The sequence below is a fragment of the Esox lucius genome, chromosome 5 (genome assembly GCF_011004845.1).
Source record: "Esox lucius isolate fEsoLuc1 chromosome 5, fEsoLuc1.pri, whole genome shotgun sequence".
NCBI lineage: Eukaryota > Metazoa > Chordata > Actinopteri > Esociformes > Esocidae > Esox > Esox lucius.
Window position 1 is genome coordinate 12354226 of NC_047573.1, and position 21664 is coordinate 12375889.

The following is a 21664-nucleotide window of genomic DNA, read 5'->3' on the forward strand; positions in this document are numbered from 1 at the left end:
GTTCACCTTTACACCCCTGGGCAAGACTGCAGTTAGTCATAGACCATGCTGAAGAGATGAGTCTTTAGTAGACACTTGAAGGTTTGCACTGAGTCTGTATCTCTAACCTTAATGTGCTGTTCATTTCTCAGTAATGGAGCTCTATGGGAGAAAGCCCTGCCTCTCCCTGTTTAGACATTTTAGGTACAATTAGAAGGCCTGCATCTTGGGATCTTAGGTTATGTGTAGGCATGTATGGCTGGATCGTTTCTGCAAGGTGAGTCAGAGCAAGTCCATGTATTGCTTTATAGGTTAACGATAAAACCTTAAAAAGTATAAAGAGGCTAATACTGGTGTAATGTGTCCACATTTTTTAGTTCTTGTTAAGATTCTAGCAGGCGTGTTCAGCACTGATTGAAGTTGATATATTGCTTTATCAGGGTAACTGGAGAGAAGCACATTGCAGCAATCTTTGGTTACATTGCAGTAAAGTTGGGTTCTGATTATGAGTGGGTGCCTGAGGAATTTGCTTGGTCAAAAGACATCCCTGTCCCCTCAACTCTGCCTAGAAGGTTCTGCAAGATAATTGCGTTTTCTAGTTTACGACCATCAACACTTTAAAAGCTGTCAGGCACAGATAGCGCTAAGACTTACTAAATAATGCATTAAGTATATTGTAACAGGTTTTATTGTCCTCCCTGAACTCTGAGTTAATGATTAATTCAGGACTTAGTTGTCCTTTCAGTTTGCCCCTTTCTCTAGATGATTGATTGATTGATTGACAGCTTATTTCAGACATTGCTGTTAGTCATCCTGCTTTGCTGTACAGTTGATGGCGAAGGCAGGAACAAGAGCACCTCAACATCACCGAACAGGTGCAACTTTAGAAACATCTTATTCCAAAAGATTTTTGCCAACTAACGTTTTAGTTAGGCCAGATACGTTATTGCATTATCAGCACCAGTTCAGACAGGAAACCCGAGTGGTCATTGTTCAGCGATGTATCAGCTGTAGTAGTGCGAAGGAAGACATACAATACCAGTCAAAAGTTTGAACACACCCATTCTGTTTTGGACCTACCCAGGTCCAAAACAGAATGCTTCTGCCGATATTAGTTTTTACCATAGATTGAAGCTTTTTATTACTAACTCTTTTATTTCTAGCGCAGTGATCATGTGCTGCTTTTAGTTTGGGTGTGTGTCTGTTTTTAACCCTATTCTATAACTATTTTCTCATAACATTTTCTGATTGGTTTCATACTAATTGCGTAAGTGATTGTTTTATTGTTCATTGTTTTAGATATTTCTAAATTTTCTCTGTCAATGGTTTTGACATGCAAGATAAAACATGCAAGTGTTTATTTTACTGAATTTTTTTACAAATACGTCAATTGCACTGCATGTTCGTGTTTGTTTATTGTTAAGAACCAACAGATGTTTTCTTTTCCTACTGAAAACTTGACATCTATCACTGCGAGGTTGCAACCATAGGTGATAGCCTGAGGACCTTGTTGTCGTGTGTGGATAAGCACCTAAAGGTGAGTGTTTTTCACCTGGCGAGTTTGTCTATAAGTGCTCTTAAAATGCCACCACTCAACACTGAATACATTCAAATGCATCTGCCACATCAGGGAGTTCAACATTATTCAAGGTCTTTCTCAAAAGCTGAAAGAAGGACTTCAATTTCTATCGCACTCTGTCCCATCCAATTATCAGAAGGAAATAAATGGGTTTCATGAAGCAACTGGTTTGGTTCACGGAGTGCGAAATACCTGAGGCACAGACTGTTTAATGTAGTTTCTGCTGAAAGACGAGATGACAGGAAATGGAGGACATCATTTGTGCCATCCAGGGGTATAAGGGGACACCTTTTTCTTTTTCAGATATCTGAATATGACAGAAAATCTAACATTATCCCACAGCTGTTTGGCTTTTAGGGAGCGTTGGTGGAAAGGACTGAACAATCTCAGTCATTTCTGTTGTGCCTTTGTTGGTGACTGAGTTATTGAGACATTAAATATTGAAATCAGTCATTCACCATGTCAGCTTGGATTTCCTACTCTGTTTGTCCCCAACTGAATTCCAGTTTGAAGGTGTCACAGCACATTGCTGCCGTGTTGGGACTGACTGCTCACCATTTTGTCATGCGTGTTCTGTAGGTAAATACCCGGATGAAGGTAAGACTCCTCCGTGTTGAAAACACATGAGCAATGATCAAATAAATACATCAGCAAGTGTTGTGGTCAATCTGTAGTCAACTCTGAAGGGACGTAATGGAAAAGCTTTGTAGTTCACGAAAGTGAGGATATGTGGATTCTTATCAAGGACCTGTTTCTCTACAGATGCAGCCATGTAAACACTCCTCATGGCTTCATGACTGTATGAAGCCCAGTGGAAATCAATAGTCAGATCTACCCAAGCAGAGGACATTGATTTAACCTCCCCTAGAAACAGCTCAATTTAGTTTGTGATTAATTTCCTAGGGGTTTCAAGACTGGCTGTGAGAAATGACACACTGGGTTGTTTGTTGATCTGCAGTCTTAGCAGGATGATGAGTGATTTATCCCGCCGCCCCCCCCACCCCCCCACCAGTTTTAATACACAATGAAAGATAATACTTTTTTTGTGTCTCATTCTCTGGTCCTTAAAGTGCATGAGTTTTGTATGACTGCTTTTCAGCGTTAGAATAATTGTGGTAGCAAGGGCTTTCAATGTTCAGAGGGTTTGTTCACTTCTTTCCCTTTGGTGTTATTGATATTTTTTCCACTCGTGCGAGTATTATGTCGGATCGGCTGTTCCCATCCCTTCTACCAATATGATGTTTTATGAATAGCCAAACATTTGTAAAACCTTAAAATCTTTGTGGTATTATGTTACGTATAATATGTTATGTCGTCTTAGTGAAGATGTTGCAATCCCAGGGTAAATGTAACAACAGGCCTGGTTTCCAATCAGTTGCAATAGCTGGCATAACCTGTCTGTCATCCAAGAAATACATTGGTGCTACATACTGTACTGGTTGACAGGCATGCAGTGTTCAGGAGTCATGTTCTCATTCCTACGTGAGTCCAATCTTCCCACTCATTCCATTTTGTAACTGAAAATACATAGATTTCTTTATTTTTTTTCTCATTTCAAAAAGCAGACAACATGTTTGTTGATGCAGTTTAAATTGAGTTGTGAAAGATTTAAGAATATTTTTATGGAGAGCTAAATTGGAACATGGAGAATAGGATGTGCTGCTAAACTTGTCATTTACATGATGGCCCTCTGCGAAGACACTGTATTACCCTACTCTGTTATTCCGAATGACCTCAGTAGTAGTCGATTTGATTTAAAGTCACTTTAATGACTTTATAGCTACAGTGCAAGGCTGCTTTTATAAAGAAGTATAGTTCAGCTATGAAACAGAGCAAGGTTTCCTGATTGTAAATCAATCGAATCCTATCAGCCAACTCTAGTTTGTCCTCTGTGCGACATTGCAGGTCTCCTCATTCTTACTTATTGCATTACAGTTTGACTACAGCAGGTTTGCCAAAGGTAGAAGTTGTAGTGGTAATGGTTTATGGGGTTCTGAACAATACAGGGCTGTTGATACCCTCCCCGGGTCACGCCAGTACCATGCCAATGAATGTTCCTCCTCAGCCTGATTCGGAGCATCAGACACGTCATCTGCATTAAACAGTCCCAACCGATGACAAACCTGATGGTCTGAACGTGTCTTCTGAGATGGTATCAAGATTTCAGTTTGCTCCTGCGAACCACGTGTGTTCAAACAATCAGAACACCGGCTGTCTCGCTGAAAGGCATGCACGGAGTGGATGCTTTATAGAAATGTCCTGTTTACAAATCAATGTTGTCAGCTGTAATCCTCAACATGAAAACCTGTCGCCTGTGTCAGTCTGCAGAGTCTTTGGTGAACTCTGGGAGTAGGTAAACAAGAGCTCCTCTCCAGTGGAGCTTAGCTACATGGCTACAAGTAGGGCAATGCACAGCCCTTTGTGGTTGAATCATTTGATATCACCCCTCTACATTACCGAGAGGGCAGGTGTTTGATGTCTAGCTACACTATAGTGCAAGACCCACCTTTCTTTTTCTTTGTTGATGTAGTCTTTAATTGTGTTGTACCGACTCAGTGTTTATAGATTGAAAATAATATTTGAATTCAGCCATGCAGACTATTTATTGACAGCGTAACCCTAGCCCTGCAAATGCATTTTGGGTCCAAATTAGGTCAGTTGAGAGTCAGACCGATCTTGAAGTCACAGGTGCAGCAGCGCAGATGCTCCAGCACGCTGATTTGTATTTTTGTTGAAGAGTTGAATCTGTGTTAGTGGGTCAGTGGTTACAGAGCCATGGGAAAGTATTCAGACCGCTTCACTTTCTCGAAATGTTCTTGTGTTGCGGAGCAATTATAGATTATAACTGATCATGTACATTTTTGTTGCCATCAGTCTGCACACAGTACCTCATAATTAGAAAGCAAACACTTTTTTTTACATGCCTGCCAATTTATTGAAACTGAAATACAAACATTTATCATATACATAAGTATTCAGATACTACTCTATTAGCTATGCAGACCAGGATTTAGGCAGTTTTGAAAATGTTTCCTTGTAGATGCACTCAAGCACTGTGGGATTGGGTGATGAGACTTAAGGAACTGAGATCTTCAGGTCTATCCACAGATATTCGACTGGGTTCAATTCCCTGACTTTTACTAGGCCACTCAGGAACATTCACAAACTTGTCCTGAAGCCACAAACACTGTCTTGACTGTGGGTTTGTTTTTTTGTGTTGAAAGGTTAATCTTTCAACACAAAGAACCCCAGTTAGAGAACCCCCAGCTTTTCTTCAATGACCTATTTTCTTCCAATTATTCTTCCCTCAGTCCTGACCAGTCTCCCAATCTCTGCTACCGAGAAGCATCTCCATAGCATGACGCTTCACCGTAGGGACGGTATTAGCCAGGTGATTGCCTTGTTTTTGCCAGACGGAAATTCAAATTGAATCTGACCATAAATGATTTTTCCTCCCGCAGTGCTCCAACTGGAACGTCATGCATTTTTGCCAGACCGCGTAAGCGGAGTCGGCCTAGAAGAGCGAATGTCTCTTACTGGGTGAGTGACCGACTGACTACCCCTTGTTAAATGGCGTAGTGGTTAGAGACATGGGCTACAGAACAGCAGGTCCCGCCTTTGACTCCTGTCACAGCCAAAACAAATTATGCCTTAGGATTTGTTCAGGACAGACAAAAGTTTTGCTGGCTGCCACCTTCAGTAGATATAGCCTAAAATAAAACAGTTCTGATGGATTTTCGAATTATTCAGGATAAACAAAAAACAGATTCTCTCGACTTTATAGGTCAGTTATAGTCACCTGTGCGGGCAACAAGATTCATCACTTTCAATTGCGGGCCGGCTGAACACGGCTTGCTTGGTTCCTCTTCTGGTATTCAGGAACTAGCCCTTCAACCGTGAAGGTGTGATTGGTGGAGTGCTGCAGAGATGGTTGGCCTTCAAGCAGGTTCTCCCATCTCTGCAGAGAAACTGAATCTGTGTTAGAGATGCCATTGGGTTCTTGAGCACCTCACTGACCAAGTCCCTTCTTGCCCAGTTGATCAGTTAGGCCGGACCGCTGACTGTATGAAGAGACTTTGGTTGTTCCAAACCTTTTCCATTATTGGTATCTAACTGTGCTTCTGAAAACATCCAATGATGTAACAATATTTTATAACCTTCACCAAATCTGTGCCTCAACACAACCTTGGAGGTCTTAAGAGATTTACTTGGAATTCATGGTTGTTGCTCTGACATACACTGTGAATTGTGGGACCAAATATAGACAGGTTCTGTTCCTTTCAAAATCCTGTCCTAGCAATTTAATTTCCCACTGGTGGTCTCCAAGTTCTAAACACCTCCAGGATGATCAAAGGGCCCAGGATTCATCTGAGCTCAATTTGGAGTGTGGTGTCAAAGGGTCTCAATGCTTAGGTACATGAGGCATTTTACTTTTTTCTTTTCAATAAATTGGAACAAATATCTAAAACAAATTGTCATTGTGTCATTATGGGACACTGTGTATTGATTGAAAGCAAAAACTTTTTTTTAAATACATTTTAAATGATGGCTATAACACAACAAAATGTGCGGAAAGAGAATACTTTTCAAAGGCATTGTATGGGTTCATGATCTGAACAACATAGTCATGCTGGCTGGCCTGAGGTCTGCAGCATCCTTGTTGCTTTAATTAGGATTCAACCAGTTGTGTAAAACAACAGGCTGTGTGAATGCCCCCCTACATTTGCTCCAGTTTGCTCTGACCCCATTAAAATGATACACTAGATATTAAAACGTTTATGTAATTTAATGCATTTACTGTACACATTGCTATGTGCTATGTACATTTCACTGGCAATGTTTTTAAAGAATGTATCTTCTTTGCAATGATATAAGAAATATAGGACAACTAGAGCTCTTAATCTACAGCATATCAGAAAGTCAGACAGGATCTTTTTAAAATTTTTTATTAATCACACTGTCACAGATTTAGTCGTATGTCTCAGGCAGTCTGCCGGGATGGGACACTAATGACAAGACCGCTCAGGCCGGAGGACAGAAATGTGGGTGGAACTGGACAGATGGACAGTCACAGGGAGGTATGGGAGGAGCCAGCAATTTTGTCTCATTAAGAAGATTAGGTCTTGTCACTCCCCTCCCAACCTCATCAAAATGCACGTATGCACTATAAACACACATTTTAGCACTGCCGTCATCAAGAGGAGTTTGAATAGTTTCAGCAGGTACAGGTTGCAAGGGTTGCATAGGGAGGATGTCTTACCGCACAGCTCAATGACTTTATATGCATCTGGACCTTTGCCATTTAGGGAATTTGTGAGCATTTGTGCGAATTTAAACCAGTACCAGTTGTCTAGGCACTTGGACGCAGAATAGCCTTCTACATAAGGATTGTTGCTTGCAAATAACGAGTGCCGCTTCTGTTTGGATGATTTCCCTCCAGTTATTTGCCGGTGAGTCGTATTTCTCAAAGGCCGAGCATGATCCCTGCGGTGCGTGTTGCCCATGGTTCACAGAAGGTTCTGCGGCTGGTGGTGACGATGACCATGATGGAAAGCCTGTACGCCCTCTGTCTGACAATCCCCGTACCCGGAGTCACCTTCTCCGAAACCAAACGTCTCCACCCACATCAGAATGTGTCGTGAGCTTCGGTGAGCTCCCGTGTCCAATTTGTGTCAGAACGCCGCTAGCGGTGGTCTATTAATACAGAGGCCGGCTTCTCTTGGTGCACGGGGGGGGTTATTTCACAGGACTGTTCGGTTTATTAGAACGGAGACTCCTTTGTCTCTGAACACTACGGGGCTGCCCATGTTTAGCTCACCAACCCTGGGTTGATCCACAGAAGTGACCGTGCGCCTCACGTCCTCCGGCGGCTTCTCCCCCCTCCCCCGAAGCCTCGGCACTTCCCCTCAGTTTTCTTGGCAGCTTTTCATCAGGTACTTAATTAGAATTACGTCTGATTCATTGTGATGCCCATTAGATTGAGAAATCGGAGTGGAAAAGCATCTACCCGTAGGATTTTGTGATGTTGCCCCGTGGACATTCCCGGGTCTGTCTGACGAACAGGGCTGTCTTAAGGTATTGTGGGGCCCTGAACAGGTCCCGCTCGCGAGACGCAGTTCCGATGGTCCTTCCCAGAAGTTAGTGACAGCCCTGTTGCTATTTGAAGTGAAAGGGTAAATAAGAGAGAAGAGGGTATTTCAGGATGCAGACACTAATGCTGTTTCATGGGGTGCTGTTTGTCCAACACAATATGTAACATGTGCTCAGACCCCCTGATACATTTTCCACCAAAACATTCTGATTATTTTCATGCTAAACCAGAAAGCAGCCACCACCACTACCCTACACAGGAAGCTGTTAATAATTGACTTTAAACGACATGCCTTTGATGAATATACGGTACAGATTGGTTTTGTCTGTGGTGGATTATTCAGTAGGTAGAGCATGGCCACCACTTTACAGTAAATCACTACCTGGAGGCCAACACCTAGACACTCACTGTTCAATTCGTTCCTTGACATTTTTTCAAGGTCTTCCGGAGAAGGTTGTTTTCACATGGGCTTGTAAGGCACAAGGATCGGATTTCATATTTCGTGGCAAGAGCAGTTCTTTGGATGTATTGACTGTATTATTAGAACTATATAAGTAACTTTGATTTTATGATTCTATAGTCTGTTTTATATATGTGTCTGTTCATGTTTGTTCATACATTGAAGGTATTACATTCCTTTCAGAAAAGACAAATAATGTGCCTTTATAGTAGCTGCTATTTGAGAGGATACATTTAAATGCAATCGATTTATGGGCAGCCTATTGAGTCTACATCAACAGCAATTCTCAATGAGCTCACAAAGGATCACAAAGGAAATAAAGCTCTGAAATGTACTCCGGGGAGCAATACATAAATAAAGCACTTTGGTAATAAAACGTTCATGGCTTTTCTAGGCAACTTGATAAACTGACAGTGAGGACAATGGACCTCCATGAATTCAATATTAAGGGCTCTTTAAAAGTCTTCAATATTAGAATAGTTGTTGGCAGAAGTTGAAAACCTAAGGATCCACCAAGGAGCACAACTTCTCAAGAATGTCATGTCCATCCCGCACTCAACCCACTCACTATTATAATGATCACAGACCCTCAAACAAGCATACCCTTTATTCTCAGCTCAATTATCTGACTTTCTTTCTCTCTCTAGTTCCTGTCAACTTTAGGTTGTTGAAAAGGACAAATCATTTAAAAGCACAAATCCCTCTGCTTGCAGGACTAATTTAAAGAGGTGTCTGAATCTAAGCTTTATGGTCTCTGTGTTCTGTCACATAGAATGCTATCTAGGAAAATGATGGACAACAAACTCAAGGTCACTGTTTGTATGCTTTGGTTCCACTATCCTCAATGTTTCAGCAATGCCACTGTCTTGGCTGCCAGGGAAATATTTCATTTACTCAGAGGACACACTCCCCTATGTCTGCTTTGGCAATACAAGTTTGGAGTGAGTACAAAGCCTGCTTATTGTGAGAAACAGAGTCACTGTAGTGGCTCCAAATACCATTCAACCTGTATTACTGTATTATTGTTCATCCTCATACAATCCCATTGAATGTAATTGAAGGATATTATTATTTCTGCTGTGTGGTTTGTTGCAGTAATATTGTATGTTAGCTCCACTGTCCTTGTTTTTTAAGGTCATAATATTGTCAATCTCAGCCTAAGAGAATGAAGCTGTCTAAAATCATTGTCTCATACAGAAGATTTGTCTAAATCCAAATGGCTTTTTATTATTGCTGATCCTGAGGATGCACAATATAGTTATTTCGTTTTAGATGTAATCAAAAAATGCTGCAAGCTAAGCTGTTCATCTAATTACCTGAAAGCAAATAAAACTTAAAGACATCCATTTAGAAGCAATGATCCATGCAAATCCATCTCGATTACAGCAATTGAATAGAGAACATTTCATGGAGATATGATGAATAGAATGTGTCCCCTTTCAAGTAAATTACATATATCTTCTTTTCATGATATTTCTACATATTTAGTCCTAACTGATCTGGGTAAATCTTTTGTGAAAAAAAAGCCTTGGGGTTGAGTCGGATTCTGTTATCTTCTGTTTTGCTATCCAGGATAAAATTCTGAGATTGATCTGTATATTTTTGTGAATATTTATTTCAGGAGAAATTCAGATACCATAATACTTGTACATTTTCTCAGACTCTGACATTGCTTTGCCAAGTCTGATGAGGATGTTCTCAGCTGCTATCCCTGCATTTCAGTTGCACATCCACATTCAATTAGCCTTCACTGCACTGCCATTTGTACTTGCCTTCATTCCACATTTATACATCCCACTTGTACATATATTATACTTAATACTTGTAAATGTTCTGCCTTCTTCTATTTGCACTTCTGGTTAGATGCTAACTGCATTTCATTGTACTGTACTTGCAACGGTCCCAGCCGGAAGGGACTGTTCTGCGTCGTGTTCTCTCTGTGTCCTTGGTTTGTCATGTCCTTGTCGGTCTTTGTGTTGTTAGTGTCACGTTTCGTGTTCCTGGCTCCTTGTTATATTTTGTGGTGCACAGCACTCGTTTTTCCTTGTGTTTATATTAAAAGCTCAGTTTCTTCTACGCTCCGTTTTTCTCCATCTCCCTAAATAGTTACACTGTTCAATGACCATAAAGTTGAATCTAATCTAATGTCAAATGTTGAAACTGAGATCTTTTATTGTTTTTGGAAAAACACATGCCCATTTAGAATTTGATGCCAGCAACACGTTTAGAAAAATCTGGGACAGGGCATGTTTATCAATGTGTTGCATCACCTCTTCTTTTAACAATGTTCTGTAAGCATCTGGGAACTGAGGAGACCAGTTGCTGTAGTTTTGAAAGTGAAATGTTTTCCCATTCTTGCTTGATATAGGATTTCAGGTGCTCAACAGTGTCATATTTATCACTTCATAATGCGCCAAATGATTTCAATAAGGGACAAGTCTGGACAGCAAACAGGCAAGTTTAGCACCTGGACTCTTTTACTACATAGCCATGCTGTTGTAATACATGCAGAATGTGGTTTGACATTGTGTTGCTGAAATAAGCAAGGCCTTACATGAAACATTTTTTGTCTGGATACAGCGTCGATATACACTCACCTAAAGGATTATTAGGAACACCATACTAATACTGTGTTTGACCCCCTTTCGCCTTCAGAACTGCCTTAATTCTACGTGGCATTGATTCAACAAGGGGCTGAAAGCATTCTTTAGAAATGTTGGCCCATATTGATAGGATAGCATCTTGCAGTTGATGGAGATTTGTGGGATGCACATCCAGGGCATCCCGTTCCACCACATCCCAAAGATGCTCTATTGGGTTGAGATCTGGTGACTGTGGGGGTCATTTCAGTACAGTGAACTCATTGTCATGTTCAAGAAACCAATTTGAAATGATTCAAGCTTTGTGACATGGTGCATTATCCTGCTGGAAGTAGCCATCAGAGGATGGGTACATGGTGGTCATAAAGGGATGGACACGGTCAGAAACAATGCTCAGCTAGGCCGTGGCATTTCAACGATGCCCAATTGGCACTAAGGGGCCTAAAGTGTGCCAAGAAAACATTCCCCACACCATTACACCACCACCACCAGCAGCTTGCACAGTGGTAACAAGGCATGATGGATCCATGTTCTCATTCTGTTTACGCAGAAATTCTGACTCTACCATCTGAATGTCTCAACAGAAATCGAGACTCATCAGACCAGGCAACATTCTTCCAGGCTTCAACTGTCCAATTTTGGTGAGCTTGTGCAAATTGTAGCCTCTTTTCCCTATTTGTAGTGGAGATGAGTGGTACCCAGTGGAATCGTCTGCTGTTGTAGCCCATCCGCCTCAAGGTTGTGCATGTTGTGTCTTCACAAATGCTTTGCTGCATAGCTCGGTTGTAAAAAATGGTTATTTCAGTCAATGTTGCTCTTCTATCAGCTTGAATCAGTCGGCCCATTCTCCTCTGACCTCTAGCATCAACAAGGCATTTTCGCCCACAGGACTGCCGCATACTGGATGTTTTTCCCTTTTCACACCATTCTTTGTAAACCCCTAGAAATGGTTGTGTGTGAAAATCCCAGTAACTGAGCAGATTGTGAAATACTCAGACCGGTCCGTCTGGCACCAACAACCATGCCACGCTCAAAATTGCTTAAATCACCTTTCTTTCCCATTCTGACATTCAGTTTGGAGTTCAGGAGATTGTCTTGACCAGGACCACACCCCTAAATGCATTGAAGCAACTGCCATGTGATTGGTTGATTAGATAATTGCATTAATGAGAAATTGAACAGGTGTTCCTAATAATCCTTTAGGTGAGTGTATTGTTCAGTATTAGTGATGCCTTCCCAGATTTGCAAGTCACCCATGCCATGTGCACTATTGCACCCCCATACCATAATGGATGCTGGCTTCTGAACTGTGCGCTGATAACATGCCGGATGGCCCCTTTCCTCTTTAGCCCAGAGGACCTGGCGTCCATGGCGTCCAAATTATTTTGATTTGTTAGGCCACAGGACAGTTTTCCACTTCGCCAAATTAACTCAGGCCCAGAGAAGGTGGCCACGTTTCTGGATCTTGTTTATATCTGGTTTCTTCTTTGTATGGTAGGGTTCCCTTTGTGGATTCAGTGATGTACTACGTTCACAGACAATGGTTTTTGGAAGTGTTCCTCAGCCCGTGTAGTGATGTCTACTACAGAATCGTGAATCTGTTTTTAATGCAATGGCGCCTGATGGCCCGAAGACTAAGGCCATACAATACTTTTTTGGGCTTGTCCCTTGCATACAGACATTTCTCCGGAATCTTTTAATGATATTACGTACCATAGATGATGAGATCCCGAAAATCTTTCCAATTTTAAATTGTTATTCTTAAATTGTTGCACTATTTGCCTGCGCAGTCTGTCACAGTGTGGTGAACACCTCCCCATCTTTACTTCTGAAAGACTCATCCGGTCTGGGATGCTCTTTTTATACCCAGTCATGTTACGGACCTGTTGCCAATTAACCTAATTAGTTGTGAGATGTTCCACCAGGTTTTTTTTGCATTACACAACTTTTACAGTCTTTTGTAAGACTGTCTCAGCTTTTTTAAAATGTATTGCTGGCATCAAATTTAAAGTGGGCATATATTTCTCAAGGAACAATAACATTTCTCAGTTTCAATATTTGATATGCTGTCTTTGTACTATTTTCTGTTGAATATAGGGTTTTAATGATGTGCGCATCATTGCATTCTGTTTTTCTTCACATTTTACCCACCATCCCACACTTTTTTGGAAACAGGGTTGTGCTATGGAATAACAAAATGTTCACCGCATTGTGCTAATGTAATCAGGTAACTTAAGAAATGTTTTATTAAATGATTGCTCCTCAATCAGTCTCATTGTACATTCAGTGGTCAGAAATGAATATACCTCGCCTCGAAACCCTGTGTGACAAAGGGCACAAATATTCTTTGAATTCTGTGCCGTGCCAGAGAAAGTGGTCACGTCTTAACGTTACAGTCAGCACGACTGCTGCCTTTTGATTTACGGGCTGCCATGTGTTGTTGTGCCTGACGACTGGAATAAAAGGCACCTGTGTAGTCTGACACCAGTCTGTGCCCCCCTCCTGCATTCATCCCAGCAAGACAATGAATGCCTTGGTTCTATTAACAATACTTATCTCCTCTGGAGAGGCCAGGCCAGCACGTTTCCACATTAATGCCTGTGATCAGCAGTCCTGTCAGATGGTTTGGTGAAGGAACAAGAGGAACATGCTGATCAGCTGTGGGAAATAGCAATTGTCCTATAGTGTCTTTTAGTACATTGTGCTCCTTTCAATTCTTAAATACAGTGATTGACTGAGCTTTGGCCTGAAGCACTTATGCTGCAATTACACAGGCAGGCTAATTCTGGTCTTTTGCCCACTTATTGGCATAAAGATTTGATTTGATTTGTCAAAAGCCTAGATAGAAGAAAAAGATCCAGTGATGAGTCTAACATGTCACCGTAAAAAGAACAAAATGTATAGTGTATTAATTTAGTGTATTGACTTAAACTATGAACTAATATAAATTGCAAGATTTAGTGTAACAAAAAAGTCAAGGACCACTTCGGAGACTGATATTGTAATTAATACTTTTCATGTACTATCTTCTGGGAACATTGTGCATATTGTTGTATGTCTTTTATCCACATAAAAGGCAAACACCACTACAAGAAATACTAATCAAAACATAACCCTAATTCATTCATTCTGTATAATATGTTTTATATTTCTTGTTTACACAAAAGTCACTCAAATCCAACACCTTGAGTAAAAGAAAATGAAAAAATATTCAAACATTTATGTATGATTATCCACTTTGGTCTACCTATGCCAATACCACTCCCATGAACATAAGGTTTTTATCTACGATACACAAAAGCTCACAAATGTATGTAGGCTATGTCAACTCTAATATGATTAAATATTATAATTGATTGACCTCTTTAATATTTCTAGAATATGTACTATAAAACATGTGGTAGCAGGATTAATCCCAGTTCTGATCAAAGCCAGTAATGCCTAAAACTTCTTTTCAAATCTTATCAGGTACAGTCACCTCCACAATGAGTTTCATCTTTTGATAAAAAATTGCAAAAAAGGCTGAATAAAATAAATCACTGAACTACTGAGATATATAACATAGTGAATTATTTTACAAATATTAATTAAAATGAATGTTTTTTAACAAGTAATTATTTCATATACAAAAGATAGTTGTAAACAAATTCTTAAAGATTAAATCAAACATTCCATTAACGCTGCATTTTTTTGGCTTCCTGTTTTACTGGAGATTCTGAAATAAGTTAATATTTATACATATTTTGTAAATCATCACCATTGTGAAAGGCAAATAATTTATCACCGAAGAGAGACATGGTGGTTAAATGTTATACATCAAGCATTGGGTACAGAAACAGGTAAAAAAATACACTAATAACCACTCCAACAGTGATAAACGTGCCTAAGGTAAGCTGGTTTGTAAAGCATAAGAAAAGTCAAAGGGACATGGTTGTACAACTAAATAACTAGATGGCGTAGTCTCCATAACTTCAATTAGATACCACCCCATGTCAACAGGCTACCAAGAAGGGTTGCGTTAGAAAGCGTTTTCTTGAGAACAACCGACAAATGTAAACAGATGTGCTACGGCATTATCACCTCAAATGGAAGCAGATGTGCTACGGCATTATCACCTCAAATGGAAGCAGGTGTGCTACGGCATTATCACCTCAAATGGAAGCAGGTGTTATAGTTGGACGAGACGAACACCGAGCTGTATGGCAATCTTGTGGGATAGCAAAAAATTATGCAGAAAAAGCAATACTGTGTATGATGTGTAACATTGATGTTCTTGAGCTATTTTTCTTCCACAGTTCCTGTGACAGTGTGTTACGATTAGTGACAGGTACTCTACCAGGAACCAGGACACTGGATAAAAGTCTGATTGCCTCTTCTAGGAGTCTGACACTTGCCCACAAATGCACCTTTCAGCAAAACAATGATTGAGATAACCTGTGTTTTGAAATGAAGAGTGCAGTCCATAAGCACAAACCAAAAAAGATATAAAGAATCTGCAAAACGTCTGTATAGGAATGATCTAAGATCTCTAGTAATGTGTTCTCCAATTCCATAAAACATTCCAGATAGAGGCATTATCCCAGCACAATGTATAGTGATGTTTTTGACATCTGGCATTTTGGGATACATTACTTTTTCTTCTTCTTTCTAAATATTTTTTATTGCATATACACAATAGCTTAGAGTTAGTATAATAGCTGCTATACAATAATTATAGCTCATCTTTGTGAAAGGTGCCAATAATATGGAAGTGATTGTATGTCCATATGACCAACTATTCAGATGTGCTACGAAGATGTGGTGCATGACAATTTTGTCAACATTTTTATTTCAATGTCACACATGGTTTTAAAGACAGTTCACTGAACACAGCATGAAATTAATAATTAATATGTAACTCAGTATACTGTATATATAACTGGAATGATGATTCACCATCTGTGCTGGAAATTGATGAACTTTAACATTTCTATTGAGTATTATTTTCAATTTCAAGCACCAAATGTGTATGACTGCATAACTTTATCACAGTCGCCAGTTAATATTTGTACTTGTAATCAAATACAATAGTGTGCTATGCTGCAGTATCTTCAAAATGTGTCTGCTTTTCAGTGTGACTTAAAATTTGATTTCAGTGTGCTTTAAAATGCAGCTCCCATTCAAAGTGCTTATTAGAATACACTGGTGAAATAAATAGAATTAGGGACTTTTGTGTTCTAATGCTTTGAATCTGTCCTTGCCAAGATGTGGAGCAGATGTGCTTGTGTGTGCCAGTTGAGAACAATAACATGTCATTTCTACACATTCATACATTGTAGCCTTCTTTACTCAGGAAATGAATATGAGTATTAATAGTATTCATAATCATATACAACCCTGTTTCCAAAAAAGTTGGGACGCTGCGTAAAATCCAAATTAAAAACAGAATGCAATGATGTGCAAATTATGTATACCTGTATTAAATTGAAAATAGTACAAAGACAACATATCAAATGTTGAAACTGAGAAATGTTAATGTTTGTGGAAAAATGCATGCCCATTTTGAATATGATGGCAGCAACACGTTTAAAAAAACATTGGGACAGAGACATGTTTACCCGTGTTGCATCACCTATTCTTTTAACAACACTCTGTAACCATTTGGGAAATGAGGAGACAAATTGCTGTAGTTTTGAAAGTTAAATGTATTCCCATGCTTGCTTGATAAAGGATATTGATATAGAAAATATTTTCAGTGGATGACAGGTCTGCACTGCAGGCAGGTCATTTTGCACCTGGACTCCAGAAACTTTACTACAGAAATAAGCCAGGCTTTCCCTGAAAAGACGTAATCTGGATGGCAGCATGTGTTGCTCCAAAACCTGTATATACAGGTGCTGGTCATAAAATTAGAATATCATCAAAAAGTTGATTTATTTCAGTCATTCCATTCAAAAAGTGAAACTTGTATATTATATTCATTCATTACACACATACTGATATATTTCAAATGTTTATTTCTTTTAATAGTGATGATTATAACTGACAACTAATGAAAATCCCTAATTCAGTATCTCAGAAAATTAGAATATTACTTAAGACCAATACAAAAAAAATATTTGTAGAAATGTTGGCCAACTGAAAAGTATGAACATGAAAAGTTTGAGCATGTACAGCACTCAATACTTAGTTGGGACTCCTTTTGCCTGAATTACTGCAGCAATGTGGCGTGGCATGGAGTCGATCAGTCTGTGGCACTACTCAGGTGTTTTGAGAGCCCAGGTTGCTCTGATAGTGACCTTCAGCTCTTCTGCATTGTTGGGTCTGGCATATCGCATCTTCCTCTTCACAATACCCCATAGATTTTCTATAGGGTTAAGGTCAGGCAAGTTTGCTGGCCAATTAAGAACAGGGATACCATGGTCCTTAAACCAGGTACTGGTAGCTTTGGCACTGTGTGCAGGTGCCAAGTCCTGTTGGAAAATAAAATGTGCATCTCCATAAAGTTGGTCAGCAGCAGGAAGCATTAAGTGCTCTAAAACTTCCTGGTAGATGGCTGCGTTGACTTTGGACCTCAGAAAACAGAGTGGACCAACACCAGAAAGATGACATGGCACCCCAAACCATCACTGACTGTGGAAACTTCACACTGGACTTCAAGCAACGTGGATTATGTGCCTCTCCTCTCTTCCTCCTGACTCTGGGACCTTGATTTCCAAAGGAAATGCAAGATTTACTTTCATCAGAGAACATAACTCAGCAGCAGTCCAGTCCTTTTTGTCTTTAGCCCAGGCGAGACGCTTCTGACGCTGTGGCTTGACACAAGGAATTCGACAGCTGAAACCCATGTCTTGCATACGTCTGTGCGTGGTGGTTCTTGAAGCACTGACTCCAGCTGCAGTCCACTCCCCCACATTTTTGAATGGGTTTTGTTTCACAATCCTCTCCAGGGTGCGGTTATCCCTATTGCTTGTACACTTTTTTTCTACCACATCTTTTCCTTCCCTTCACCTCTCTATTAATGTGCTTGGACACAGAGCTCTGTGGACAGCCAGCCTCTTTAGCTATGACTTTTGTGTCTTGCCCTCCTTGTGCAAGGTGTCAATGGTCGTCTTTTGGACAGCTGTCAAGTCAGCAGTCTTTTCCATGATTGTGTTGCCTACAGAACTATTTAAAGGCCTTTGCAGGTGTTTTGGGTTAATTCGCTGATTAGTGTGTGGCACCAGGTGACTTCAATATTGAACCTTTTCACAATATTCTAATTTTCTGAGATACTGAATTTGGGGTTTTCATTAGTTGTCAGTTATAATCATAAAAATTTAAAGAAATAAACACTTGAAATATATCAGTCTGTGTGGAATGAATGTTAAACAAGTTTCACTTTTTGAATGGAATGACTGAAATAAAAAAACTTTTTGATTATATTCTAATTTTATGACCAGCACCTGTATTGTGTAGGATTAATGGTACCTTCACATATGTTCAAGTCACCCATGCCATGTGCACTAATGCACCCCCATACCATCACGGATGCTGGCTTTTGAACTGTGTGCTGATAACAAGCAGGATGGTTTCTCTCTTCTTTAGTCCAGAGGACGTGGCGTCCCAAAAAAATTCTGATTTTGATTCTTCAGACAAGAGCATGGTTTTCTTAAAAGAGTTTGGGGGCAGAAAATGCAATAGAGTTTCTGGATCTTGTTTATATATGGTTTCTTCTTTGCGTGGTACAGTTTTAACTTGCATTTGTGGATGCAGCGATGTACTGGGTTCACAGATAATGGTTTTCTGATGTGTTCCTGAGCCCATGCAATGATAAATTGTTGCACTATTTCCTTGCGCAGTCTTTCACAGTGTGGTGAAGCCCTCCCCATCTTTACTACAGAATGACTCATCATCTCTGGGATGCTCTTTTGATACCCAATATTTTTTTTGATTTGTTGCCAATTAACCTTCAGCATTATACAACTTTGCCCATGTTCCAACTTTGTTGCTGGCATCAAATTCAAAGTGGGCATATATTTTTCAGGAAACAATAAAAAGTCTCAGTTTCAACATTTGGTATGTTATCTTTGTACTATTTTCTATTGAATATAGGGTTTAAATGATTTGCACATCATTGAATTCTGTTTTTCTTCACATTTTATGCAGCGTCCCAAATTTATTTGGAAACAGGTTGTAGTAATAGTATTCCTTTGTGGTATATGTGGTATTTGTGATAATAGTATGAAGAGTATAATATTTACCCTCAACCAAACACATATTTTGGCATAAGTGGAGCGTTCCGCGTTCTTACAAGGTACAAAAAACAAATCCTCTACAATCCATCCTTTTTCCCCACAGATTCTTGACACCCCTGTCGGACCCTGTGTTAATTTTTTTTGGAGAACTTCTCCAGCTAGATCACTGGATCTGGCCTCTCAGCCAGTCTAAGGGCCTCGTGCATGCTGGCGGCGGACAGTTTGCGGTTGATGTTCCTGTACCTACACAGGAGGATGTTGCGGTAGGTGGTCCTCAGGTCCCTGTTGAAGAAAGCATAGATGAAGGGGTTAATGAGAGAGTTGGCGTAGCCCAGCCAGAGAAGAAGCCGCTCCACCCAGAGGGGAACACAGCTACACTCCACCCCACATATGAAGGGCCTGGCCGTGGACAGCAGGAAGAAGGGCAGCCAGCAGATGGAGAAGGCCCCCACAACAATCCCTAAGGTGGCGGCCGCCTTTTGCTCCCGCTTAAAGATGGAAATATTCTTTCTGTCGGTTTTCAGCAGGCGAGAAAAACTGGCGCACTCCTCCACTTCCTTCTGGAGCTTCAGGGCAGCGGCCGCGCAGTCCACACCGCTGCCCTCGTACTCCACCTTGGGGAACCCTTGGATGGTGTGCTTGGCGGCGCTCACCTTGGCCGCTCGATAGATGCGGTAGTACATCATCAGCATCACGGACACGGGGATGTAGAACGCGACGGCGGTGGAGTAGATGGTGTAGCCCACGTCCTGGCTGATCAGACACACCTTGTCATCGTTGACGTTCTGGGCCCAGCCGAACAGCGGGGGCAGGGTGATGGAGGCGGACAGTAGCCACACAAGCAGAACAGTTTTGGCCATGCATCTCCCACTCTGTCGCACCGGATAGGTCAAAGGTTTAGTTATGCCCAGGTACCTGTGACAGCAAAGAGACTGATTTTGAATCATGCAAAGCCATGAACCGAAAACACATACCTGATCGTATAGATTGTGGCATGTTCCGCCGTTTAACTGACTTTTGCTCAAGCCCTGTGCTGACACACATAATTCTGCTAATCAAGTTCCTTACGTTGGTTAGAAGAGGGTGTAAAGTCAGTGCTCCAGTGATAACCTGGTATAGCGTTGACAGGATGGGTTATAAATATATAATCATTCATAGAATAAATGAAACAAATACTGTATCATTTGTGTTAAGCACTGTACACATTGTCTCTGTTGTAAATGTCCCATAAATGAGATTCTCCTTCATGCATAATGGTTCGAGGGGCAAAAATAAAATCATATTTGTAATCACGACTCACCTGTCTACGCTGATTACACACAGGGTCATTATGGAAGCAGTGCAACACATCACATCCATGGCAATGAAAACGTTGCAGAACACCTGTCCAAAGATCCACTGCCCTCCGATGAGATCCGTAATGCTGACAAAGGGCATCACCGCCACCGCTATAGACAGGTCAGCCACGGCCAGTGAGACAATCAGATAATTAGAGGGTTGCTTCAACTTCTTCACAAAGCACACGGATATCACTACAAGTAAGTTTCCACCAATTGTGAGGAAAGTGAGCACAGTGAGAACTCCACCGATAAGAACCTTCTCCACAATCCCATGGCTGAGAATCTGCTCACCGCAACTAGAGTCATTCTCTGAGGTGCTCAGATTTGGGAAAGCTGAGGTTGTTGCTTGTTGCTCCCTCAACAGACGCGGCAGATCCATCTCCGTAGTCATGCTTGTCCCGGCAAGTCCTTTCATCAGGTCTTTTGTCAAATATGATCTCATAAAATGCTAATTAGTTGATGCCCATTGCTTAACAATGATAATTTCTCCCCAACTTAATTGATTCCATATGTCTTTTCCACAACTTCCACAACACCACATTAGGCTAATTGTCCCGTTACACATCCACCGACGCGAAGCCAGCAGGTTAATAGGTAAATAAGATGGTATGTAACCTCATATTTTGTGAAAGATGCAATGCGAGTCATATGGTGACCGTCATGCGTGTGGCTACCGCAGCAAAGAACTCAGTGAGGAAATGTTGGAAAGGGTATAAGGAATGACGACAGAAGAACAGGCTCCCGCAGATATAATTATATATATAGTCTACTTGGACAATTTTCTATCAAAAGAAAGCATTTGCATCTAACAGAAGTTTAGGCTACAATTGATTTGGGGGTTTATAAAGAAGGAACACGTTTGGCAGTACCTTATTATACATATTTGTATGTATGTGTGTGTGTGTGTGTGTGTGTGTGTGTCCGTGTATGCGTGCGTGCGTGCGTGTGCGTGTGGGAGAGAGGTAGGGAGAGACCACAAACGCGTAGGGTTCGGGTAGATTCATTTCGAAGCGTATCCTTTGGCGCCACCCTGTGGCTTTATTACATAACAATTTAACAATATGTATGTATTTTTCTTTACTCATACCCCAAAATAGGGTCTACCGGTATTTATATTTAGGATTAGCCTGACCAATTTCAGGGCAAAGCACAACCTGGGAAGGCTAAAGTACTTGGCAACTTTAAAGACTTAAACTAAAATATGATGTTGATAATCTTCGCTAATCACTACACATGCTAAATATATTTATTTCGCTTAGTCAGTCCAAGAACGTCATACGTGATACATTAGGACATTAAATAATTTGGATCAAAGAACAAGGCAAAAATATTGTCTACTGTCTTTTTTTTTTTTATCCCCAAGGAGAAATTTAGGGGGTGTAGGCTACAATTATTACGT

General features: G+C 40.6%; 1 protein-coding gene across 2 annotated transcripts; it reads right to left on the bottom strand.

Annotated features, from left to right (window-relative positions):
* Positions 1 to 18845: 18845 nt before the first annotated feature.
* LOC105025152 (5-hydroxytryptamine receptor 7) lies at positions 18846 to 20927 on the bottom strand. Of its 2 annotated transcripts, XM_020046414.1 has the most exons (3): positions 20557 to 20927; positions 20226 to 20373; positions 18846 to 19840 (listed from the first exon to the last, which is right to left on the bottom strand). In XM_020046414.1, the coding sequence occupies exons 1-3, from the start codon at positions 20705 to 20707 to the stop codon at positions 19084 to 19086; spliced, it is 1056 nt and encodes a 351-aa protein (XP_019901973.1). In that variant the 5' UTR covers positions 20708 to 20927; the 3' UTR covers positions 18846 to 19083. The 2 variants fall into 2 exon arrangements, with proteins under 2 accessions (XP_019901973.1, XP_010893957.2); XM_010895655.2 differs by having other exon boundaries at positions 20226 to 20927.
* Positions 20928 to 21664: the final 737 nt, after the last annotated feature.

What these genes read in the sequence shown, in the direction of transcription:
- LOC105025152 (XM_010895655.2), bottom strand. Translation starts at nt 20,707, where the DNA reads ATGAGATCATATTTGACAAAAGACCTGATGAAAGGACTTGCCGGGACA. An exon ending in TGTGTAATCAGCGTAGACAG is followed by an intron (nt 19,841 to 20,225) that starts GTGAGTCGTGAT and finishes TTGCTGTCACAG; the next exon opens with GTACCTGGGCATAACTAAAC.